We start from the raw sequence: 27,320 nt of genomic DNA, 5'->3' as shown, positions 1-27,320 counted from the left end.
ATTTTCATTTTTTATAACATTTTGTATATTGTTTCTCAATGTTTTGATAAAAGTGTAATAGTAGTAGTAATAGTAGTAATATAATCCTTCTTTTAGAGTCCAACAATCCAGGTTCCAGCAAAGTCACTATAGAGCACCGAAGTCTGACATCCCTGCCGCTAGAGGGCGCTATCCCCCTAGGTCACAGTGTTATTTTTTGTATTTGAAATCCCATAGGGGAATCTTAGACCCCTTTACATGACAACGGTCTCAGAAAACGTCAAAGCGCCGTTGCGTTCTCACTTTTTTTTTTTGCCTTTAGACGGTGACGCTACAGTTATTGAAAACGCTGTAGTGTGCATGCCAGGTGGCTAGGTGGCGGTGACGCACTGATGTTTACATCTAACTCTATGGTTGCCATGTCCGCTTATTATAAGCGACTTTGGGCTTGTTTTTCCTGTAAAGTTGCTTGTTGATTGGTTGTTGCGGGTTGCATTTTTGCAAGCTCACTGTGAGCTTGTAGATCGGCTATTTTTAAATAGCCAATGTAGCTGTTTAAAGTGCTCATGTAGCCTAGTCGCTTCTTTTGGGTTTGTTTTCATAGAACTGGTTGCTTATTTTTCTCACAACATCTGGCGACATCACACATTTTTCTGTTTCCTCCGCTGTAACTGTTTACATGGAGACGGGACGCGCAGCGTTTTCAAAGTTTTCCACTCTGGAAGATGGTTCCACATAGTTGCGGATTCAAGCCCCGAAAACGCCGTTCTCGTCTAAATGGACAGCACATCTGATATTTGATTTTGCCGTTGTCGTGTAAAGGGGGCCTTAGATCGCGTCATATAAGAACTACAAACCACCACGGTGATTTTACTCCTATGGATACTAATTTATCCCAAACACTGTGTCCCAGGGGTAGTGGGAGTGACATCAGGACTTTGGTACCCTATATCTGCTTCAATTGGACTGTTAGGGTGGTGACAGACTTTTGATTGATTGATTGAAATTTTTATTAGGCAAAAGAATGTAAAACAACACAGTTACATTTATAATGCTTTTGTCTAAAAGGTCCGGCCAAAAAAGTCCTTGCGGACTTGTTTCCGTTGGGGTCCTTGAGTTAATTTCATAGACATATATAGTAGCAACCAAACAGTTCAAAAATCAACATGAAAATACAGATAATACAGAAAAAGTACCACTATGTACAAAAAAAGCATTTAAAAATATATGTACAAAAAGAAAGGGGCATGGAAGCATGGAAAAATAAAAACTTATATACAAAAAAAGCATGAGGAAATACAAAATATGTACAAAAAGAGGAGGGGGGGGGGTCGTCTGTCTACAGGGAAACTGGTACTAGCTCCTCTTTCGGCCTCCAGAAAGATGGGTTTTTAGGGCTGTTTTGAATGAGCCCAGCGAACTGCATTTTTTGAGGGATGGGGTTAGACTATTCCATTCCTTGGTGGCTGTGCTATAGAAGGAGAATTTGCCCATGTTTGTTTTATGGGTGGGTGGTACCAGATTGTTGTTTACGCTCCCTCTAGTTTCGTGGCTGTGGGTGTCACTAACTTTTTCGAGGTATTTATACAGATATGCGGGTATAGGGGGCATATCGGGCAAATCTGCATTTACAATTTTGAAGACCAGACCCATTTTTAGTTGTTTAACCCTGTCTTCCACCCTGAGCCAGCCTAGGCTGGCAAAGTGAATGGGAGAGAGGTGGGTCATGGGCCCCAGTCCGAGAAGTAGTCGGATCAGTTTGTTTTGGGAGGTTTGAAGCTTAGTCTGCAGTGACACTGAGGTGTTGGAGTACCAAGAGGAGCTAGCATAGTCAAAAAGGGGCTGAATCAGGGCCCCTGAGAGGGTCCTGAGGGCCTGAGGGTTGACAAAAGAGGAAACTCTGCCCATAAATCTGGTTCTCTGGTTTACTCCTTTGACCACCTTTGTTGCCATGCTTTCACCTGACAGGTATTTGTCCAGAATACATCCCAAATAGGTAATCTCTTCTTTGCTAGTGATGATTGTGTCATCGACTTTGACCTTGAAGTCATTTACCTTCATTTTACTGAGGGAATGTTTGGTCCCAAATAGGATGGATTCAGTTTTCCCAAGGTGCAGAGACAGTTTGTTATCGGTAAGCCAGGTACGGATTTTTGAGAGTTCAGAGCTGAGAGCTTCCTCAACTTGCAACTTGTCCTCACCCGAGATCAGGAGTGCCGAGTCATCAGCGAACAGGAACAGTTTGCAGTTACAGGCAGCATTCATGTCGTTAATGTATAGAAGGAACAGTAACGGCCCTAGAATGCTGCCTTGAGGAACCCCGCAGCTCACCGGGAGGGATGAGGACATGGTTCCGTTGATGTCAACCACTTGTTCTCTACCCTCCAAGTAAGATCTCATCCAATTTAGTGATGTGCAATCAAAACCAATCGCCCTCAGCTTATCAAGTAGAATTGCGTGGTTTACAGTGTCAAACGCCTTTTGGAGGTCCAGCATGACCATGCCACAGTATTTGCCCGAGTCTACCTCACGTTTGATGTAGTCGGTCAAATATAGTAGGCATGTGTCAGTGGAGTGGGATGTTCTGAAGCCTGATTGGAATTCAAACAACAGTTTACGCTCGCTGAGGTAGCTGTTGATTTGTTCTTGGATTGATCGCTCTATAACCTTTGAGATGGAACAAAGGATGGAAACAGGCCTATAGTTGCCAGGATCTAGTTTGCTTCCTTTTTTAAATAGAGGGATTACTCTTGCCAACTTGAATTCTTGTGGGACGTGACACTGACTGATGGATAAGTTTGTAATGTGGGCTACTATGGGAGCAATGGAGACCGCTGCGTCTCTGAGGAATCTGGTGGGGATGTTGTCAAGGCCGGTGGCCTTGTTTGGCTGTAGGGCGAGGAGTTTGTTTTGCACATCATCAGTCAATACAGGTTTGAAAAAGAAGGAATCTTTTTTAGCCCCTAGTTTCTCATAGTGAGCTTGAATGTGGTCGGGGCCATACAGACCTGAATGCTGAGGGAGTTTGCTTACCAACTGGGTTGCAACTGTGGTGAAGAAACTGTTAAAACAGTCCGCTACCAATTGCTTGTCGGTAGTGAGCGAGCCACTTGAAATAATGCAAATGTTTGTAGATTTAGTCTGAATCTTTCCGTTGCAGCCTAATTGTTTTAGTGCCTCCCACAGTTTTTGTGGGTGGCTTTTGTTTGCCTCTATGTTCTCATTTAAGAAATTCTTTTTGGCATTTCTGATCAATTTAGTAACTACATTTCGTAGATTTCTGCACTTTTCAAGTAGCTGCTCAGACAGACAGACAGACAGACAGACAGACAGACATATAGACAGATAACTAATGAATTGGTATTTCTTTCATCTTAATCTGGGTCCTTTTCCCATATCTGGCTGTCAGTGACGCTAAAGGGCCATTCACACTGAACACTATAACTATAACTATAAAATCACAGTTTTAAAGATCGTTCTAAAAGTCAAGTGGATGGCAGAGTTCACACCAACTATTAAAAAAAAAACACAATGATGAACGTTATAGTTATACTCATCGTTATAGTGCTCAGTGTGAACGGCCCTTAACCCTTTATCTTTTGGAGCACTGCCCTGCATCCATGGCATCTATTTCTGGGATGTGCGTGCTTTTCTACTTGTTGACTATATCTGCACCTCTGCCTCGCCCACCTGCTGCATCATGATGTGCGTTGCCGTGGCAACAGACTGTCTAGCAGCACATCAGCAGCAGCAGTGAGTCAGCGGAGGGGACAGGGTGGGTGGGTGGGTGGGTGGGTGCACGAGGGAGGAGGGAAGGTGGAGGACAGGGTCTTATGAAACATCAACACGGAGAGCCTCACGGGGAGGAGGAGGTGGCATCTCTCTGTTCAAAGTATAGCCTACTGGGTCATTCTCTTGTTTGTCTCTCTTATCTTTGTCCCCATCTCTCTCTCTCTCTCTCTCTCTCTCTCTCTCTCTCTCTCTCTCTCTCTCTCTCTCTCTCTCGTCTGCTTGTCTTCTGTCTGTCTGTGTCTCTCTCACTTTGAGTGTTTTCCTCATCTTTCTATCCTGGTGAGGACACTTGATCCTCATAATCGTCGAGGAGCATGGTTCGGAACACGCACGCACGCACGCCCACACACGCACACGCACACACACACGCATGCTCTCACACACACACACACACACACACACACACACACACACACACACACACACACACACACACACACACACACACACACACACACACACACACACACACACACACACACACTGACACAGAGATTAGGATCATAATGGCAAGTCTAGTTCCAACTGAGGTAGAGGTGATTTTGAAGGGGTTCCTGGAAGTGGTCTGCCCCCCACCCCCACCCCCCCATGAATCAAACACCCTACAACGCCTACAATCTTGTGTGTGTGTGTGTGTGTGTGTGTGTGTGTGTGTGTGTGTGTGTGTGTGTGTGTGTGTGTGTGTGTGTGTGTGTGTGTGTGTGTGTGTGTGTGTGTGTGTGTGTGTGTGTGTGTCGACGGCCAGTGGCTTGGGAAGAGGCCCAGTTCCCTTTAAATGCACACCACGAAACACAGACAAAAGAATCCCTGGTCATTCAGCTGAATAAAAGCTTTGTTTTGTGTGTGTGTGTGTGTGTGTGTGTGTGTGTGTGTGTGTGTGTGTGTGTGTGTGTGTGTGTGTGTGTGTGTGTGTGTGTGTGTGTGTGTGTGTGTGTGTGTGTGTGTGTGTGTGTGTGTGTGTGTGTGTGTACTGACAGAGAGAGAGAGAGAGAAAGAGTCAGTGGAGGGTTGGAGCTGTTCATTGAGTTTCTGTATCCAGAATTCTCCCAAAAGGCCAACCTTCTTTCATCTATCGTTTTTCCCTCTGGCTGCGTCTCCATTTCACTGTATTCTTAACGCAGTTTTTCATCTCTCCTCTCTCTTTTTTTGCCAATCCACAGGACACTTTAAACAACAACTCCTTTGGAAAGAAATACAGTTGGCAGGAAAAGGTCTCACGGTCATCCTCCCCGCTCAAAACAGGTGAGCTGTTCCTCCCACCATTTTGTAATGTTAACAGGCTGCTGGGTCATACCACTAGTTTTCTTTAGGGGTGTCGCTGAATTGGCAGGTTTGTGTAAGGATTTTATAACTTGAACCGAGCTTACTGCTTCCTCTGGAGTCATTCACTATTTATGACAGCAAATGGATATCTGTGATTACTCTCAGGGATGGTTTCAAGGCTTTGGTATCAGTGGTGGAAAGTAACTAAGTGCATTTACTTAAGTACTGTACTTAAGTACAATTTTGAGGTATTTTTTACTTTACTGGAGTATTTCCAATTTTCAATACTTTTACTTCTACTCCATTACATCTCAGAGGCAAATATTGTACTTTTACCCCACTGCAATTATTTGAAAACTTTAGTTACTAGTTACTTTGCAGATATAAATTATTATATTATAAAACATACATTAACCACTTAAGTCATAAAAATACTTAGGCTATTTTAAAATAGCCAATCTACAAGCTCACAACACAAGCTTGTAGATCTGCTATCTTCAAACATTTCTTTTACTTTTACTTTTGGTACTTTAAGTATATTTCGATGCCAATACTTTTGTACTTTTACTCAAGTCAATTTTTAATTCCAGACTTTTCCTTGTAACAGAGTATTTCTGCATTGCAGTTATTAATACTTTTACTTAAGTAAAACATTTGAGTACTTTTTCCATCACTGTTTGGTATACAGTACAATATATGCTATGGGAAACTAGCAGCCAATAAGGCTGGGATGCCTGAGGGAGGTAGCCAGTTGAGGCTTAGCCAGCCACCGAGCTGTCACAACAGCTCTTTTCAACTGTCCCTCACAAAGACTGGCTCCACAAACCAGGCTGACTGCCAGTTCACATACTAGCTACGTATAAAAGACTATACAAAATAAACGTATCCACAAGTTTCCTATGGCATTATGGGCTTCACTTCCTGTCGATTTGATCAGGTATCAGGGATCAAATCGACAGGAAGTGATGCCCATAATGCCCTAGGAAACTTGTGGATACATACTGTACACGTATATTTTTAAGAGATAAGATAGAGGTCATTTCAATGACCAAAGTAACAGTATGTATGTATATGTATGTGTGAAATGTGTATAATTAAAGTACAATATATACAGTATTTGTAGCTGACATGTACAGTATACTTATCCATTAGAATTATGCATAATGTATACATATTATCCTTATATATTGAATGCATAATGAATATACGGTGCACAGGTGCATGTGTAAAAATAAACAGGAATATGTAAGACAGATATACAGAATATAAGACAGGAAAATATTTTACTTTAATTTTATTCTATTCTATTCTATTCTATTCTATTCTATTCTATTCTATTCTATTCTATTCTATTTTGTAACAAGGCTAAAACCACTTTGATATATTACAGAGATTAAAGTTACTGCCTAAGTTGCCAGGTATTCTGGTCCATGGGTTATGACAATACAACAATTATTTCCCTTGCTGTCCACTGAATGTGATGACTAATGGAGATTTATATGCATAATCCCTATGTTCATTACCTAACCACTGATCTCTCTTCTCCTGTTTCCATCTGTCTGTTTGTGTTCCTGGTGTGTGTGTGTGTGTGTGTGTGCGCGTGTGTGTGTGTGTGTGTGTGTGTGTGTGTGTGTGTGTGTGTGTGTGTGTGTGTGTGTGTGTGTGTGTGTGTGTGTGCGTGTGCGAGCGCGTGTGTGTGTGTGTTGTATGTTTGTCCGTATGTGGATGTGTCCCGTTTTCATTTGCTGTCAAAATGTTGTTTTCCTAATCTTTGTGCTGCACGTCTGCGACCATGTCTGTCTTCATATGTCTCTCCATGTGTGTTTGCTTCTCGTCTCTTCATGTCTGCTTGATGCTTTGTTTATCGCTGTACGCATGCTTGTTCTGTATTTGCATCTGCCTGGTATTTGCCTGTGTGTGTGCTGCTGCGTATGTGTGTGTGCGTTTGCATGTGGGAATGCCTGTCCCTCTGCGTGTCTTCCCTCGCAGGCGAGCTCTCCCCTCCGCACGAGCACAGCTGCCTGAGCGACGAGGACAAGGTGCACGGCGGCAGCGCCGCGCAGACCAAAGACCGCGGCACCTCCACGGACGCCCCCTGCCGACACACGCACAGCACCTCCGGACACACGCACTGCGGCGGCTCCTCCTCTGCCGCCGCAGCGGCGGGGACTCGCTCCAAAGTGCAGGAGAGGCCCCCCGCCCCTCCGCCGCCCCAGAACTACACCCCGGCCCCCCTGCACCCCGCGGGGAAGGCGGATGGGGGCGCCGGCGGCGGCGGGCACCACAGGGAGAGGATCCGCTACACCACGGACGTGCACATAGAACCCACCGAGGAGATCTACCTGACCCCCGTGCAGCGCTCCGCCGACCCCCTGGAGCCGCCGTCGTCGTGCGGCGAGCAGGAGGGCCGCCCGTTCCTCTCCCAGCAGGCGGAGCAGCAGGGGCGCATGTCCATCGGCTCGGACACGGAGGGCCCGCCGCCCTACCAGCCCCTGCCCGACCGGACGAGCGCCGCCTCCATCCACGAGGAGGAGGACGACGAGGTCTACGTGCCCCCGCCCACGTACGCCTCCTGCTGCATGGAGGCCCTCATCACCCCGCCGGCCGGCATGACGCCGTCGGCGCCTCCGGCCCCCTCCTCCCTGGCCCTGGACCTCAGCCTGAGGACGACGGGAGGAGGAGGAGGAGGAGGAGGAGGAGGAGGAGGAGGAGGAGGAGGAGGAGGGATGGGGGCCGGGGCCGTCCTGCGGGCGGGCACCGGGGTGGAGTACGTGGACGATAGCGACGACGCCTACGGGGCGGAGGACGAGGACGTGGACAGGGTCATGATGGACAGGGTCATGATGGACAGGGTCATGATGGACGGGATAGTGGCGGCGAGGAGGGGCGGAGGAGGGAAGGGAGAGGGCGGCGCCGGTGGCGGCGGGAGAGGCGGCGCCGGCGCCCCGCCGCGGACTTCCATGAGCTCGGAGGCCAGCGGGCTGTCGTACGACTCGGTCAAGTACACGCTGGTGGTGGACGAGCACTCGCAGCTGGAGCTGGTGAGCCTGCGGCAGTGCTACCAGGGCTACAGCGACGACAGCGACTCGGCCACCGTCTACGACAACTGCGTGTCGTCGCCCTACGAGTCGGCCGTCGGCGAGGAGTACGAGGGGGAAGGGGAGGAGGACGAGGAGGAGGAGGCGGAGGAGGAAGACGAGGAGGAGGACGGAGAGAGGGTGGGCAGCAGCGTGCAGAGGGAGGCCACGGCCTGCCTGTCGGACGAGTCCACGCCGGAGGCGGATCTGAGCTTCTCCAAGAAGTTTCTGAACGTCTTCATGAACGGACACTCGCGATCCTCCAGTAAGTCACCGCCGTCACGACGTGCTATAGAGCACTAACCACTAGACCAGGGGTGATGCAACTTTGATGATGGAGAGGGCCACTATATTTCCACACTCACTCCAGGGGGCCACATTGCATATACTGTACACAGAAACCTCTTATCTCCACATTTTATCTTTTTTCTTAATTAAAGGTAGGGTAAGTGATATTTTTGGGTTAAAACAAAAAGTATTTTTTTTAAAGGTTAAAGCACTATATTCTGATGGTAATCATTGCTATAGAGTGTTTGTTCAGTAACAGGAGAAAGCACCCATTTTTAAGCTTCATTTTTATAGTGTTCCAGTTCTAATTTTGCCTGCTCATTTCTTAGTGTCATCACTTCCAATTTCACTTGTTTAATCTATATTCTGATTGAGTTCTCTATCCTGATTGGATAAAATTGGAAATGAAACTGAAACTGAAACGAAAATGCATTTTCTGTTTTATGAAGAGCTGGAGAGACATGGAGACTCCTTATATGGACAGGACACTCTATAGTAACGAGCACTATCAGAACATAGACCCATTTTGCAATTATTTGAATAATTGCAAATCACTTACCCTACCTTTAATGCCGTACTTCGCCAGTGCGACGCGTTTTGAGCTTGTAGATCGGCTATTTTTGCTATTTTTGAATTGGAATCCAGATTTTCTTTTGTTGCTATTTTTGAATATGAATCCTGAAAAGTGCATTTAGTTATTCTTATGTTAACTTTCTGAACTCAAATACGAATACATTGAACATACAAAAGACAACAGAATGTTAATACTAGTCATTAAGCACTAATATATACTGAAGTAATTAACCTGCCTGCCACATTAAGTGAAGGTGGGGGCCGCATTTGGCCCCCGGGCCGCCAGTTGCCCATGTATGCACTAGACCGTGGAGCAATTTTCACACATACATATATAACTTGAAAAATATATAAATTAAACAAATACAATGACATATACAATATTGTACACACACACACACACACACACACACACACACACACACACACACACACACACACACACACACACACACACACACACACACACACACACACACACACACACACACACACAGTCTTTTAAGCATCAGTGCTCAGTGTTGCAGGAATATTGTAATTACAGCTTATATAAAATATTGCACTGAAAATGATAAATTGCATAATTCACAGAATATTGCAATATTGACATAAATATATAGACTGATGGCATGCTGAGCGCTGTGTGGATCATCATGCTGGAGGAAGTCCTTATATGGAAAGAGAGTGTCAACCAGCCTACACAGTGTGTATATGGATGATATGCAGTACGTACAGTCAGTCAACACTGAATATAAAGAGAAACAATCTGTAAGCAGTGAAACATTTACAGCAGTTATCCTCCATCTGTTATGGTACTTTAGTGTACACATCCCAGTAGTCCATGTGCAAAAGTGACACACACACACACACACACACACACACACACACACACACACACACACACACACACACACACACACACACACACACACACACACACACACACACACACACACACACACAGAGACAGAGACAGAGAGAGATGTGTGGGTTGTAGTTTCCTCTGACAGTCCTTGTTATCTTGGATGTGCTCCATGTTTTTAAGAGGCTGTTGGAAAGCAGCGATCACAGAGTCATTAGAATCACCCAGGCGATGTATATCAGATGGCCAGAGCGTCCTGGGGGACCATAGGTAGAAAATGCACAATGCTCACCCGTTTCATGCCTTATTAAAGCTGATTAATAGACTGAAATCTCTGTATTGAGTTGAGGGTAATTTTGTCCCCAATGAGTTTAATGTTGCACCGTGAAAGGCTTTGTTGAGTTCTCAATGGGTTAATCTTCCCTGCTAGCATGCTACGGTGCCTGACGGCGCTCAAACAATTGTTCAAAATCACGACTCTTCGTTTATTTATAATTCCTTGCCCTTTTTTCCTTGATTGTTTTAAAGGCGCAGAGTCTTTTGGTCTGTTTTCTTGTCTTGTCAACGGAGAAGAGAGAGACCAGACCCACAGAGCTGTCTACAGGTGAGATAGAGGAACCACCCCCTGCCAGGGGTCATCACCATGCTGCCTTGTGGTGGACATTTTGGTCAAAATTCTATTTTTGCCACGGACATACAAAATGAGTGGACAACAATATTAACAGAAACACATAAAGAGCCAGCCCTGAATGACCATATAACAGGTCTGTAACTCTGAGAGTGTACAGGTTCCATTTGTACACTCTCAGTGAGTTATGGTGGTCCTTGCAAATAAAACATTTGAGAACCACTAGTAGGACTCCTAATGTGTCATATATAGTGTCATAGTAAATCATACAGTCATACATATTCTGAAGAAAACATAGAGACTTTCAGTAATTGGGTCTTATGATCAAAATAAGAACATTATAATGGTGTGTAAATCAAAAATCAAGTCTTTGCCACGGACACATGTGTCCGTCCGTGTACGGACATATTGATGCCCCCTGCACAGTAAAATCGGCAATCAGTCAAATCCACTCTCACAGTTAAATGAACACTCTTGGATTTTACTGTGTGCATCACCATCACCATCATGCTCTAAACTGTTTATATTGTTTGCGTAAATGACAAAAACATGTCTGATAAATCGTGTTTTTTTTCATTCACTCATCTTTTATCTGGATTTAAACTGACAAAGCCCAGGCAGTGTGAGCAAAGGCTGATGACGTAAGCAGTCAACTGCTGGACTGTCAAAATACATACAATATTATGTTCTTATTTAATAAACATAAGTTCTTTATGTTATTGGACTAATATCAGCAGCTTATTGGACAATTTACTTAGGTATTTGATATTTGTGATCAAATTTTATTTTGTTTTTCAAAAAATGAATCATTGTCCATGCTGTCATGGACAATGTCTCCTACCCTCTCCATGATGAACTAGTCAACAGAAGGAGCACATTCAGTGTGAGACTCATTCAAAATGATGCAACATGCACCACTGAGTGGCACAGGAGGTCATTCCTGCTTGCGGCCATTAAACTCTTTAATGCTTAGTGGTGTTATGGAAAAACATGAATGTTTCCACAGAGGGGTGAAGGATTGACAACATGTATTAAGAGAGGATCATCACAGCAGGAGCATACAAACAGTAAGACAGCAGCATGGCCTGTTCACACCCCTCTAGCCCCAGCAGGGCAAAAGCCCCCCTGGGCCGAAAGCTCCCTGAGGTGTCAACTTAGACACCTTTTATACCCAAAGAAGTCTTCTCTAAATGGTACGGACTGAGAGGCGTTGCAACAAAGATAGTTATGCTGACAGGTCAAGAATACAGAATCAGATGTTACCAAATGTCAACAAATGACTCGAAATAGCCCTCGGAACAGCTGTTGACAACAACAGGAGCCTGTGACAAGACCCCCTGTTGTGAAGTTTAACACTTTACAGTCCAAATCAGATACAACAGAAATTAAACAGATAATGTGCACATTGGCATTCTATAAATTCTATAACAGTGAACATTCATTCATTGACTTGATGTGCAATATATTATACTTTTATTGTTTTTATTCTAGTTCATTTTAAAGTATTTATTTATTGCTCATTGCCTTTTAGTGTTCATGTTTTACTAATGAGAGCAACTATGCCATAGTTGCTCCATAGTTACTATGGTATCCAATTTCTCCTCGGGGTTCAATAAAATATTTATGTTCTTCAATTCTATTCTATTCTATTCTATTCTATTCTATTACGCAAAACATTTGACACCAGATTTACTTTAACAGTTATTTGTTGCAGGGTTTGGTCTTCCCTGGCCTGACACTCCACTACTTACAGTACTTACAGTACTGACACTCATTCCATCTGTCTTTATGCACGTTGTCTGAAATCTTACAGATGCTAAATGTGGGCATCCATAAGGTGCATTAGGTGTTGTTTTATGTTGTTTTCTGAAGTTTAATTTGTCAAACAACGACATGAAAAGTGGTCAAGGAATTAGAGTGATTGGACAGACAGAATATACTACAAAGTAACTACTGTAGGATAAGAACTTGCATGCCAGGATACTAAATTGTGTTTGCTATTATATATGCAGCACACTACGTATATAATAATATACAATTCTAATAATAGTATATAATTCTATTATTCTATTATTCTTATTATTCTATTATTATTAGAAGTATATCATTCTATTATTATTAGAATTAATACTATTATAAATATATGATTATAATAGTATATCATTCTAGAATAGAATAAATAGTGTGTGTGTGTGTGTGTGTGTGTGTGTGTGTGTGTGTGTGTGTGTGTGTGTGTGTGTGTGTGTGTGTGTGTGTGTGTGTGTGTGAGGGTGCAAGTTGTGGGTGTTGGATTTATACGTAGCCAGTAGGCTTAATTATATAGTCGTATGCATAGATAAGCGTATGTTGTGTAAGATTCATCGCGCATCACATCTGCTCTGGTCAAAATATCTCATTGTGTAATACTGACTCGTTGTGCTTGGGTATTTTTTTCACTCAAATGGTAAACATTGATTACACAAGGGTCTTCGGCATGGGAAACCAAACTTTCAGGGAATTCAGTACAATTTTGCTCCAACCTTTATATATTTTGGAACTTTGAAAATGTATTTTCAGTACGGGACAGACTCAAAGTGCAATACTGAGAATATGCTTTTCATTTGTGGCTTTGGCAGGTTTGTTCCCCGACATGATGACGAGTTAGAGCTAGAGGTGAATGATCCGCTGCTGGTAGAGGTCCAGGCAGAGGACTTCTGGTATGAGGGCTACAATATGCGCACAGGTGCCCGCGGCATCTTTCCTGCATACTACGCTATGGAGGTGAACAAGGACTCAGAGAACGACAGAGAAGGTACATTACCATCAGACAGTCAGTTTTATTTCCTGAAGAGTGATCTTTCTATGGATCCATGGCACAAAAGTTGGGCCATTTATGACAGGGGTTCGGTGAAAATCTGGTCGACAGATTGCATCATTGCATATTTTACTCTGAAATCAAAACCAGTGATTTTTGATCTTTGATCGTCTGTCTTGCAAACAGTGGCAAAAATACTATTATATAAAATAAATAAATAAAATGTCAGGTTGGCAACTTCATGTGTATCAGAGGAGACTGTCTCAGAAGTCAAGTGTATAAGGTTATGGATTAACCGTCCCTGTATGTTTTTTGCTTCTTTCTGCCCCTTTTACAGTAAAGAGCAGTGAATGGATGGATGGATACAGACTTAAATTCCTGGGTTCAGTCCAGGTGCCCTATCACAAAGGAAATGATGTTCTGTGCGCAGCTATGCAGAAGGTACTGTAGTGTACGAGGCTTATGTGAATGCAATTCATGTTTGAGTGTGTGTGTGCGTGTGCACGCACGTGCGTGTGCGTGCGTGTGAGTATACAATACAGTATGTATGTGAATATATGGACTGTACAATATGTGCGTGTGTATTCAGACAAGAACACATCCAACTATTATTTTTGTCCGAGACATACTGTACACAAGGAGGATAGGAAACAAGTTAAAAAAAAACATAGTACTCGACTGCTTTATTGCTGTAGGCCTAATCTTTCTTTAAAGGGATTGTAGGCGAGTTCAGAGATAAAAAAAAAGAAAAAAACTATTGTCAAACACCGCACCTCCACTCCCCCCCCCACCCTCCTCATCAGCAGTTAGTTTCCCCGACCACCAGGGGGTGACTTCTAAACGGGTCATGCCGAAAATAGGTTGCTTTATTCGGATACAATGCATGTCACTGCCCCCTGCCGGTTCTCTGATTATTTGTTTTTAAATAGGCTCTTTCATGATGAAGTTAAACAACTAAATTCTATCCAAACGCTATCTTAAAAGTAAATTCCGTGCCTCAAAAAAGAAGTTTGAGAGCGTTTTAAAACCGAAAGTAAGAAGTATAAACTGCCTACAGAGAAAACAATGGCTGCCGTTCCATTTTTGTCGGCTGCACTCGGTCCCATTCGGTTTCACCCGAACACTTCACACGGGCACGGACGCGCACGGACGCGCACATGCGCGTCCATGCATTTACGTCCCGGATACCCGGATGTCAAAACATGAATTGTAGGGAAAATACGGATTTCAGAAAGAGGACTGTGTTTCAATGCAGGAAAACACCCCAGCATCATTATAGATGGGTTTCCTGTTTGTAAACATGAGAGGATGATGCGCGCGCAGTGGCGGGATGAGCCTGTAGAGGGCGCTATTACCCTAAAAATATCCTATACCCTATTACCCATAAAATAAATGGTCTTCACCAGGTTTAATGAAAGTAGATTAAATGATGCAGTTTGTAATATCTTCTTTACTCAATAAAAATGATTTGTCGGAAGTTGGATCTGTTTGTATATAATAGCAGCATTATGCCTATTATGCCTATAATAGCAGCATTATGCCTATCTAAATCCCGAAAATAACAATAGAGTGAATGGCGCTTCCGGTTCGTTCTCCCCCGCGCATGCGCAGATTGAGCACTCTGCTCTGTGATGACGTCGTGCGGAAACCCATCTATATAGTGGCTGATAGAGGGGAAAAAATGCAAAATATATATATATAAATCTTCTTAAAATGTAGGCTTAATGTTGCCTACAATCCCTTTAACATGAGATTTATTTGTCATCTATGTGACTGCCCACAGATCGCCACCAATAGGAGGATGACAGTTCAGTACAACCCACCTTCTTCTTGTATTGTGGAAATCAGCGTAAAAGGCATCAAGATGGCGGTGCAGGATGACTACTATGCCTGTGACAGGGTGAGACCTTCAACTTCTCTCTTTCTGTCTTTCACACACACGCACACACACGCACACACACACACACACGCACGCGCACACGCACACGCACACGTGCACGTGCACACACACACACACACACACACACACACACACACACACACACACACACACACACACACACACACACACACACACACACACACACTTCAGTGAAGTCAACTTCAGCTGGAGGCCATTAAAAGCGCATTGCCCTCCTGTGGCCATTATTGAAGTACTGAAAGAAAAAGCTGCTAGAAGCCTTTATTAAAGCACTATGCCAGCGTTTTAAACTATGGAGTCAGGTACTAAATGTCAGTTTGGGTCTGGAGTATTTTTGACAAGATGAACTGTTTTATGTCAGACTATATACTCTGTTTGAACTGTTTTTGCTGATCTCTGTCCACAGAGTAATGAGTGCAGTCACTTCTTCCACTTGAAGAACGTCTCCTTCTGTGGCTATCACCCCAAAAACAGCAAGTGAGTAAAGAGCAGGAATGGTTTTCATATAGCATAACATTCAAGGTGTGTCAGTAGCTTAGGTAGTTACAAAAAAAAGTGCTCCTAAAAATATATATATATATTTTAAGTGGCCAATCTTTATGAAACAAATGTTTATAAAACTGTATTTTGTGGTTCAGATATATGTTATATGTGTGTGTGTGTGTGTGTGTGTGTGTGTGTGTGTGTGTGTGTGTGTGTGTGTGTGTGTGTGTGTGTGTGTGTGTGTGTGTGTGTGTGTGTGTGTGTGTGTGTGTGTGTGTGTGTGTGTGTGTGTGTGTGTGTGTGTGTGTGTGCTGTATATACATTTAGAAAGATAGACATAATGCCACACATCATGAATGCAGAAACCGATTGTTGGCAAACTTAGCATGCACATTCCCACTAAGCCAAGGAACAACCTCCATCCCATTTTTTTTTCAAATCTCCTCATGGTGGCGCTATAACAGCCCACTTTACGTTTTGGCCTATAATTGAACCATAGGTCATACAATCAACATAATTTTTTTTGCTAATACTACTACAGATTTTGTCCAAAACTCACGCAAATTGGTACACATTGTCTCTGGGGTCATGTGTCAGATGTTTCAGATCCCATTCCAAGTGGCTATGACTTTCTTCCAAAGTTTGCGGTCCCTGGGTAGGCAACCCGGCCTGGCAGAGACCTGACTTTATATGTTTTGCAGCAAAGCAAAGCAAAGCAAAGCAAAGCAAAGCAAAGCAAAGCAAGTTGTTTACCCAGGGTGTTGGACTAAGTGCGAAACTTATTTACAGCCAGACCCTGCATGGAAGCCTTGCTCAAGGGCTATTCAGCGGTGATTCATGATTGATGTGATGAATTGGGGAATCGAACTAGGGACCTTCCGGTATCAAGGCCGCCCCTCTAACCACTAGGCCACCGCTGCAGTATAGGATAAGTGTGGCCATGATAAGTTGATTAACTCACGTGTGCCTGGTTGCGTATCAAGAAGAGTTTAGCACATATGATTATCGTACTGATAAACCAGTTTGGAGTCAAATAAGTTGTATGTCTTATCTGCAGGTATTTTGGCTTCATCACCAAGCACCCAGCAGACCAGAGGTTTGCCTGCCATGTCTTTGTCTCTGAAAATTCCACCAAACCCATGGCAGAGTCAGTAGGGTGAGTTTGGCTTCTCCACTGCTACAAGCCCTCATTTGAGCTACATTGTGCATGTTGTAAGTTAAATTCTAGACCCACATCTACTGTTTGGAACACCCCACACAACTGGTAGCATCCCAACAGGTCAAAATGGACCGTGAAACAACCTTGAAGTCCACTACAAAGTAAACATTAACCAAACCACAAAGGGATGGATTATTTCGTACATTAATGTTCTTAGGTGTATTAAAAGGCAGAGAATGGGACTGAGAGAGAGTAGCGTTCAAATTCAAACTGGTTAGGTCATTTGACACAATTACCAGTTTTATATACCTCTGTATAATGTAGAATAGACAGAATTTGATCCACAAAACACATTTACAAGCTGTTTTGACTGCTGTAGAGGTTTGGTAACTTAGACATTTAATTTGAGGTTGAAGATCATTGTGATGTCCCTTTCACTGTCATAGCCTGCCTATCATACAGGTCCGTACCTACCTACAGGTATGTAGGTACAGATGTACGTACTGTAAGCTTTGAGTATCACTGTAAGCTCTATGACTAACTGCAAACATTCCCTTTGTCCTCCAGGAAAGCCTTCCAGTTATACTATAAGGAGTTTGTGGAATTCTCCTGCCCAACAGAGGACATCTACCTGGAATAGCTCCACCCTGCCTTGCACCCTGTACAGTACACTGTATCATAACATAACGTTGCATGGAGGACCAACATATCTTTAAAAGAAAAGAAACTAACTAACACTTCTGAAAAATAAGCGGAAGGAGAGACATGGGCGGTGTTGGGACGCTCTGGTCGTCGAGACTAAAGCCTGCAGCATACTACAAACCTAACCAAATCAAACTTTTCTCTGGGCTTTGGCAGGTCTTGTCGAGCCAAACAAAGCTCTCTCTCTCGAAGACTAAAACTGTTTTATACTCGATGTGGCTTCCGAACGTTAGACCCCGCCCACTGTATACAGTGCTGGAACAGTGATTGGACCGTGGATCTCTGCTGTTTGTTTACATCAACCTCCGAAGTGCTCTGACATCATTTATCTCGGAGATGTTGACATTTCTGGAGACAGACACAGCGGACAACGTGTGTGCAATCTCTCTGCATTAATGAATTGCCATCAGGTTGGGTTTGTACTGTAGTCCCTCAGACAGGGATTATAGAGGTTTAATGTTTCTACCTCCTAACCTCCTGACTCAACCTTTCTTTCTCAAAATTGTCCATGGTTTCATTGCTGCTGGCAGATTGCGGTAATAAAGCAGTATAAACGACGAGCACGTTGAGTGTCTGACCAATCGCGCACGATGTTCGCTTTGGTGTCTCTGCGGTGGTGTTTGGGCTAGTTAGAAACGAACTTCGGCAAGGCACTGCGTTTGTTTGTTTGTTTGCTCTGCAATGACCTCATTTTGTTCTCATTGACCTGCTGAAGCCTTCGTATGGAGTATGCTGCAGCCTTTAGAATGTTGAAAAGAAGTCAGCAGAAAGAGGCAAGAGCTCAAGAGCCATGAGGAAACGTTATGCTAAATCCCAAGGGAGGTGGTGATCTCAGACTGTCCACAATAAAGCACAGCCATCATGTCAACACATGCCATGACAGTGATGGTTAGACTTCGTGGGACAAAACGCCACAGGCCTGGGAGCAGAATAAAATAACTTACAATGCATAGCTACAGTATGTATCACAGAAATCAAAGTTTCAGTTAAAAAGGTTTAAATAGCTTCAGAAATAGGATAGCCCATCGTGTCCCTTAACCTGACAGTGGAGTGAAGTACACTGTTCTCAATGGTGAATGGTATATGGCCTTTCTGATGGCTGCTACTATTTCTACAGTAGTGCAAGTAAAAGGTCCTCCATTAATTGCTATTTGTCTTCAAATTCCCTCTCAGAGACCAGGCACCCAGGCTCGGCTCGACCACATGAACCCTATTCTGGGCATGTCATAATAGCGCAACATTCTGCAGAAATAGGCGAACATTCGCTGAAAATAGCACATCTACAATCTCACAAGGCTTGTAGATCGGCTATTTTTGGCTAAGAGATTTGATATAGAGCGGCGGGGGAGGGGGGGGGGGGCAAGGTACAGACCCCTGGGGGTCTCCATCAACATAGTATAATAGGGTTTAAGTGGTTAGGAACTGGAAGAGTCTGGGTTTGAAATCTATTGAAACAAATTTGGAATAAACATTTTTTCAACTAGTTTGAAGAAGATTGTTGGTAGATGAGGTGATCAGATGTAGAAACATCTCCTCCATTTTGCAACACCAGAAACAAATAAGACATTCTACTTGTTATATCCACGACAAATATCAAACACGGGTTGAATGCGACCATGAGAGGACATTACCCTCTGTGCAGTCCAAAAAGGTGCTGATAAAGGAAGCAAAAGCAAGGAAGACTTCGGTGTCTTTCAGATCTTCACTAGTAGTGCCTCTTTTTCTTACCATCTGATTATTGTAACTTTACCGAGTTAACATTATTACAATATTTTCAAGCAATTACCACAAAGTGTGTGTGTGCTGCATTTTAGAGATTGGAAACCAATTGCGTTCTGGTGGGTTGTAAGTTTGACGTGGCAAAGACAAAGGCAAAATGGCTGACAAAGGGGACTTCTTACTGCCTTTCACTATGATGTAACATTAATTAAGTAGCAAAATAAATATGTGATCTACTGCTAACAAGAAATTGAATTTCTGTAAAGACAAAAAAAAAACGGAATTAATATATGAACGATTTCTCAGCGCAGTCATATCACAACCCCCTCCTCCCCCTTGTTTGTTGTTTTCAGTGGTCTTTGTCAAAAGACGGCTTCCTTAAAGTCTACTAGGAAGTCGGCCACTGTTACTGATTACAGCCATTATCTTGTATCTTATCTACAGGTTTCCTTATCCCAGTAAATCAGGCAGATAGATACGTGTGTAAATGTTATGCAGCAGGAGCTTTGACAAAACGGTGTACAGACATGCCATATATAAATAAATAATTTAATAATTGTAATTACAGATATCGTATGGAATCAATCTGTAGTATGTGAAATTCTCTCTTATTTTATTATTTTCCGAGGTGTGAATTATTCTTTATTTAAAAATGTTAATGCAGAATATTGTGTCCTGTCGTTATTCATTGTTATGTTACTATCATGCAGTATGTACATGTGGACTAGACTAGCCTGATTATCAGCCTGAAGCTGCGTGGAGCTTCAGTCTGAAATTGGCTGCAGTGTCCGCGATTACCAGGGAGAGGGGATTGAAATTGCCCTAAACCAATCACAAGAGATCGACGGATCCGCCTACATCTGACGTCATTGCACAGCTTGTTTTAGCAGATATTCGCTGATTGGCTTGTCGTTAGACCACCCCCACCTACGACTCTGATTTGACAGATTTTTCTTCGATCGTGAAAAGCCACAGGCTGACATTATGACACCAGACCAAGAGGAGCTCACTCAGAGAGTGGGCGGGGTCTATGGTCTGGAACCAGGCTAGGACTAGACTAGAGAGAGGAAGAGAGAGGGCTTATGTAATGATCTACTGATCTACTTTTTTACTAGATTGTGGCCAAAATGAATGACATAATTGTAGGCTAATGAATTTATGGTTGCAGACAACGTGTATCTATAACAAGCAGACATGATGGATGGGCGTGAATTTAGGTGCACTCCTAGTCAACAGCCATTATATCACTGATTTAAAAGCAGAATGATATGCAAAAACATTCAGATGGTAGAGAAAATATGCAGACAAGAATAACATTTTTGGTTAAAATGCAAATGCTATGGTGTGGCAATTGCCATCTCCTGGGACCCCACATTATGCCAGACACTAATGTATATTTCTACTGTTACTAACTTACTAATATTCCTATTGCTACCAGCCACATGGGTATTGATGCAGTTCCATTTATTTTCCACAAGGAAATTATGATAGTTTAAATAACTACCGCCACACAAAACACACAAAGCAGATATTTAGTACATCCAATCATTTATATAAATTCTTTACAGTACAAGGATACATTGTGATAAATAAACATGAATTCAATGGTGAACAACAGCACAGTAATTTGGTAATTGTTTTGTAAACAGAGTAGATCAGAAACGAGGGGTGCACGCAGAGGTGGAAAGTAACTAAGAACATTTACTCAAGTACTGTACTTAAGTACAATTTTGAGGTGTTTTCTCTTTTCACTTTACTGGAGTAGGCCTATTCCATTTTCTATATTTTTACTTAGCCAAATATTGTACTTTTACTCCACTACAATTATTTGAAAACTTTAGTTACTAGTTACTTTGCAGATTTGGATTATTATTACAAAACATACATTAACCACTTCAGCACTAGGCCTATATATACTTGGGCTATTTGAAAGTAGCCGATCTACAAGCATGTAGATCGGCTATTTTCAAAAGATTTATATACATTTAGAAAACTTGTGAAATGGGACATTCTGCATAATGAGTACTTTTAACTTTTGATACTTTAAGTATATTTTGATGCCAATACTTTTTTTTACTTTTACTCGAATACATTTTGAATGATGGACTTTTACTTGTAACAGAGTATTTTTTATATTTTGGTATTGATACTTTTACTCAAGTAAAAATATCAGTACTTCTTCCACCACCGGGTGCACGTGGAGCACTTCTAGGCCTCTGTCTCAAACTGCTTCTTCCTGCCGTCCATGCCGGCCTTGTTCTCCACGTTCTTCCTCCAGTCACCTGCCTGCATCTCCTGGGAGGACAAAGGAAACTGGGGTGTTAAGGCCTAATATGCCTTGAATTATGATGACTGTATGATAGAAGGAAGTTGGACTAATGGTATGTTAGAGGTATATTTCACTTTAAAAGAAAATGTGGGTCATTTTATCGTCTACTAAGGCTTTTGTGAGCCCCCCGGACAGTTTTTAAGTTGCTTGATTCAGTATTTAGATATTTGATTTTATCAGACACGTCCCCCTTCCTATACAAACAAACCCATTGTAACTTCAAACTCCATTTTAACCATGGAAACTCATCGGAAACACCCGTCCTTGGTTCAGGTGACTGATATTGTCCTTCTAATACGTGAGGAGACCGTGTTTTTTCAATTACTTTTTTCATATATTTTTTATATATTTTTTGGAAAATTAAAAAAATCAAATACAGAAAAAAATTAAAAAAAAGAGAAAAATGAAAAAAGTAATCGAATGATGACCAGAACCAAGGACGGGTGTTTTTGATGAATCTAACATGTTTAAAATGGAGTTTGAAGTTGCAATGGGTTTGTATAGGAAGGGGGCGTGTCTGATCAAATGAATGTCAAATATCTAAATACTGAATCAAGCAACTTGTCTGGGGGGAAAAAGTGAAATATCCCTTTAACTTTTGTTTTTTGTTTTATATATTGTGGCTTTCTCTTGTTTTGGTATGTGTATGTTGATAGGGTCATTGATAGGGTCATTTTTGTCAGTGTTAATAAAGAAAATGTTTAAGTCTGATAACTACGACTTTGTAGATCGGCTATTTTTGGTGATGGATACCGTCGTAGTCGTAGAGGACATAAATATAAATCAGGCTTTATAGGAAACGGAATCAGAATCACGTTTATGGTTCCACTCACCTCCTCCTTGACTTCCTTCTTGACCTGTTTGAGGTTGGACCTCAGGTCCATGTCGACCATGTGTGTGTTGTGTCTGGAGCCCAGGAGCGCCGCCAGCATCTGATCGGCCGACATCTTCACTTTCTTCAGCGCCGGCTTCTTAAACTTCCCGTTCAGGTCCCGGATCTTCATCTTCAGTTCATCAATCTGACAGAAAAGACAAAACAACCACCGCTCACACACTGCTTACAGCATTGGTTCTCAAAGTGGGGTCTGGGGACCCCCAGGGGTCCTTGACATGAAAAAGTTTGAGAACCACTGGCTTACAGCATCATGTCCTGCATGGACATTCTGTATTTCAAGATAGCTTTCTATTGGTGTGCAAGTGTTTTTATTTTTTGCACATATTGTATTGTATATTTAAGCAGTCATACCTCTAGTCTTTACATTTTTTCTTGCTAACGCACAAACTGTAGTGAAACATTGAGAATTCGGTCCCTATAAGAGTTAAAAGATTTAAAGGGACATTTTTGCAGTGAAATATTTAGGCTACTTTGTACTCTATTGGTACTTTTTTAACACAAAAAAAACAAACAACACATGATCAACTCCACTTAGGTCCCTATTTACATGTACATGTCAGTGTTGATTTTGACAGCAAATCTTGATTTAGTTTCAGTCATATTTTAGTCATCTGAAATGTTTTAGTTTTTGTCTAGTTTTAGTCGACTAAATATCATAAGATTATAGTCGACTAAAATGACAGTTGATTTAGTCGACTAAAATGTATTTTGGCGGTGCCTTGATGGCGTCGTAATTTTTTACACTTGGTTGCATGCTGAAAATAGCCGATCTAAAAGTACTTGTAGATCTGCTATTTTCAGAGCGCAACACCCGAGCGCAACCAAACGTACAATGACTTGTCTTTTAGTTCTACTGGATCTCTTCTCCACTAGTTCCCTCACTAACATTTTAGACTAGTTTTTATTTGTTGACGAAATTGTCAATATATTTAGTCTTAGTTTTAGTCATCATAGCTTAGTTTTTATTTCGTTTTTATTTAGTTTTCGTCAGTGAAAAAAGGTAGTCGACGAACATTTTTCGTCATAGTTTTAGTCGACGAAATCAACACTGGTACATGTACACTCTCAGAGTTTAATGAACACTCAGGATTTTGTCTTGTATGACAATGGGGGGGGGGACCAAATGACCAAATAGGAGATGTTGTAGTGACTCTTGACTCACATCCTTGATGTTCTTTGCCGACTTGGCGTCGGTGTCGTAGCGCTCGTCGTCAATCAGGTCTATCTCCTTGTGGAACTTCCTGCACAGATCCTGCCCGAGGCGAGGAGGAGAAGATACACATGAAAAACCTCTGGGTGCACATCAGGACATTTCTCCTCCAAAATATGCCAAATATGAGAAATTAAAAAAGAAAAGAAAGAAGAAAGAAAGAAAGAAAGAAAGAAAGAAAGGAAGGAAATAATTCTACTATACAAGGACACCATGGTGCTCATTTCGGGGGTACTATACCTGGAGCTCCTGTTGAGAACCGGGGAGAGAGAGGGTGGGGCAGTTCTCCTCCATGTACCTCCTCCTCTCCTCCTGCAGCTCCAGTGCTGCCTCCTCCACCAACTGCTCACCGATCTGAAGCATCAAGCTCTGCCAGAGATGAATAATCAATGTTTAATTTAAGTTAGATTCATTAAAGGTAGAGTACGTGATTTTCTTTGGTTTAAATAAGTGTTAATTAGCTCTATATTCTGATAGTACTCATTGCTATAGAGTGTTTGTTCAGTAAAAGGAGTCTCTCCAGTTCTTTATTAAACAGAAACACATACATTTTCAGTGCTCCCTCTGATTGGCTTAAATGTTGTCACCTACCTGAAAATGTACTATATTCTGTTTACTAAAGAGCTGGAGAGACCCCTGTGACCGAACAAACGCTCTGTAGCAATGATTACTATCAGAATATAGTACTTTAACCTTTTTAACAAAAACAAAAAAAATAACAGAAAATATCACTTACCCTACCTTTAAGTTAGATTAATTAAGTTCAGAAGAATCACCTTTTAATTGCTGATTATGATAAATGTGATCATTTATTAACAACCTTTATGCAACAGGGAAAACAGGAACCTCATATTCTGTACATTTTCTTTGAGAGGATAATTTACAATGGAGGCTTGTGATAGGCAAGCATTTGGCAGAAATAGATGAACATTCAGCGAAAATGTCAGATCTAAGATAATAGCAGATCTACAAGCTCACAACGCATTGCATTGTGAACCCATATACTTCATTGACCGGGGCCCCCCAGGGGTCTGTAATTTTCTCCTTTTTCCCCTCTACACCAGAATCTCTTTGTAGAAAATAGCTGATCTACAAGCAAATTGTTGCTTGAGGGGCGAATGGGGTGAAGGAAAGTCATCACAAGACTTTTTGTAGAGTGCCATCAGCACCGTCTCAACATACCTTCAGTTCATAGCGGCGGCTGAATGACATCCTTTTTCTGTGGAGAAGGAAAAAGGTTAGGGAGTAAAAAACATAGCCTTAGCAGAATGGCCATTAGTATTTTAATCACAACATGTGAACTCATCAGCTGTGTCGATATCAATTCGCATGATAATGATAATGAAAATGAAAATAGCACTTACTCCGTCATCTTGTTTAGAAAGCTGATTCCCACCCTCTGACTGGGGAAAGAGAAGTTATACTGTTAGCTGCTGGTGATCAGTCCTCCTTGCCCAGTGGTCTATCTGCCTTGACTATCACAACAGGATCTGAGCCTTGTGAGGAGGACTTGCCTGCCTTGCAGTCAGATAGTCCAGCCTCTTTCTGAGGGAGGAGCACAAAGACTTTCTATATTTGACCCGGGAGCAGGGCACCAGGTGTCTTCAGATGCTGCTTCTTCTGTGCATTCCAGAGGGGGGTCTCGGGGTTGTCGAGGTTGTCTTATCCCCCGAAAGCAAGCATGTAACAGCTGACACTGTAGCTGGTCTGCTTCCGGTATTTCCCTTTGATACGAGAGGACAGAACAAGGAATAAGAATACCTCAAAACTTAGTATATAAAAAACTTAAATACCTCACTACAAGACTCTTGTTTATATGACAAGATCAGCTATACTGGCAGCAAATAAGGGTGAATAGTTGGTTTACCGAATGTCATTGTTTAATAAATAATGTTTCATATCTAGTGATATTTTGTCATGGCGCTCGGGGTTCCAAGCAGCTTCCTTGCATACAAAAGAGTGGATTGTGATTTCCTATATTTTTCAAATACTGATTAATGATCATGCATTTTACTTGCAATAAAATAAAACACATAATTAGTTATTTATAATGAAACTTCACTTGAACTGTAAGACTGGGGCTAATACTATAGTGGCATAATGTACTGTAATTCACAACTACTGGCTAGTGTAATAATTCCATTTGGGAATCGTGAAAAATCTTAACATACAGTACTGTATGTTATCTTTATCTTAGCCTGTCCCTTCCTACACTTTAGGAAAAGCTGAGGATACCCCCTATACCCCCTCACTCTCACATACTGTACTGTTGGCCAAAGAGCAAAAAACCCAGAAGAACATAATATCCAAAAAAAGACAGTGGCTGGTGTCCCTCGTCAGCTGATGGTGCTGTGTGTGTGTGTGTGTGTGTGTGTGTGTGTGTGTGTGTGTGTGTGTGTGTGTGTGTGTGTGTGTGTGTGTGTGTGTGTGTGTGTGTGTGTGTGTGTGTGTGTGTGTGTGTGTGTGTGTGCGTGTGTGTGTGTGTGTGAGAGACAGCTGCCCTGTTGTAGATGGCTCTATTTATTGATGTTGTCACTTCTGACTCAACAGGTGGTCGAGGAGCCCAGGTCACCACAGGGCTGGATCACTGAAACAGAAACACATTCACAATCATATCATCTATACTGTAAACAGTTTGGAGGTGACAATGGGGTAGGTATAGCCAGATCGATATATACATTTTGGACAAAATATCAGGAATTATTTGACTTTTTTTTGACAATATTCGTATCGGCAATTATGCAGCTGATGCGTCCCTTTTTACCACTTTCAACCTGGGGTCCCTATTTTTGGCATGTCATAAAATGAGAAAACGTTTAAAAAGTAGCACATGTACCAGCTCACAATGTGTCACGTTGTGATTTGAGGTTGTACTGTAGATCGGCTATTTTCAATGTTGTTGATTGATGTTTAATAGGGTTTAAGTGGTTAAATGAAGTTAAGTTTGTGCTTATTTTCACTCATTTCTTTATGTTCTCAAATAGAAAGTGATATCAAATTTATTTGAAAATGTTGCCCTTTTTTAAACATATCGGTCAAAACATCAGTAATCGGTCGTCTATAGGACTCCGAAATCGGGATCGGCATCAGACCAATACATCTGGCATCGGTCGAGCTCTACCATGGGGATCTAGTGGGTACCTTCTGGAGGGAGAACTTGATCAGAAACACTACCTATTAGCAAGAATGAAGCTCTGTACTTAACCCATTAAAACCAGGAAAGCATCTGTGTCATTTTAGATTTTAGCTATAATATATCGCACATTGGTTGGCTATTCAAAATTAGCAGATATACAAGCTGAGCTTGTTTTTATTTGTGCAGAACTTTGAATATACAGTATAGTTTTTAAAGCAAACCTTTTAAACTAAAATCTTTGCTTCTGGGGGTCCCTGGAACAACATATTTTTGTGATGGGGGTCCGTGGCCAAATACATATCATTTTGGGGGTCCTTGACATGAAAAGATTTTAACACCACTGACATAGCAACATGCGTTTTTCAGAAAGCGGTTAGGATTTAGAAGACATTTTTAGAAGAGCAGTGGTTCTCAAAATGTCATCCTTAGAGCTCATCTTCTTACATAATAACAAAAGCTGAGACCCCCCACATGCTCACACGCTCTCTCCCTCACACACACACACACACA

At 42.1% G+C, this 27,320-nt stretch overlaps 2 protein-coding genes across 2 annotated transcripts in view; one reads left to right on the top strand and one right to left on the bottom strand.

Moving 5' to 3' along the window:
- The window catches only part of mapk8ip1b (mitogen-activated protein kinase 8 interacting protein 1b), a gene marked incomplete at its 5' end in the record, with an annotated part of 65,013 nt that extends 47,541 nt beyond the window's left edge, over nt 1-17,472 (top strand). The window contains 10 exons of the mRNA XM_080420873.1: nt 4,932-5,013; nt 7,024-7,712; nt 7,743-8,376; nt 10,363-10,438; nt 13,078-13,253; nt 13,594-13,697; nt 15,040-15,156; nt 15,584-15,654; nt 16,718-16,816; nt 17,387-17,472. Of these exons, the coding sequence (XP_080276999.1) occupies nt 4,932-5,013; nt 7,024-7,712; nt 7,743-8,376; nt 10,363-10,438; nt 13,078-13,253; nt 13,594-13,697; nt 15,040-15,156; nt 15,584-15,654; nt 16,718-16,816; nt 17,387-17,459 (2,121 nt within the window). The 3' untranslated portion in view covers nt 17,460-17,472. The remainder of the gene's footprint in view (nt 1-4,931; nt 5,014-7,023; nt 7,713-7,742; nt 8,377-10,362; nt 10,439-13,077; nt 13,254-13,593; nt 13,698-15,039; nt 15,157-15,583; nt 15,655-16,717; nt 16,817-17,386) is intronic.
- Nucleotides 17,473-21,448: 3,976 nt separating this feature from the next.
- Nucleotides 21,449-24,886, bottom strand: LOC308079324 (troponin I, fast skeletal muscle-like; the record flags this gene model as incomplete). Its single annotated transcript, XM_080420762.1, has 5 exons — nt 21,449-21,535; nt 22,403-22,588; nt 23,627-23,716; nt 23,915-24,043; nt 24,857-24,886. The coding sequence occupies 5 exons, from the start codon at nt 24,884-24,886 to the stop codon at nt 21,449-21,451; spliced, it is 522 nt and encodes a 173-aa protein (XP_080276888.1).
- Between the last annotated feature and the right edge of the window lie 2,434 nt (nt 24,887-27,320).

The sequence above is a fragment of the Gymnoscopelus braueri genome (assembly GCF_963280865.1).
Source record: "Gymnoscopelus braueri genome assembly, chromosome: 1".
NCBI lineage: Eukaryota > Metazoa > Chordata > Actinopteri > Myctophiformes > Myctophidae > Gymnoscopelus > Gymnoscopelus braueri.
Note: the sequence above shows the minus strand (reverse complement) of the source record. Positions and strands in the feature narration are given on the sequence as shown.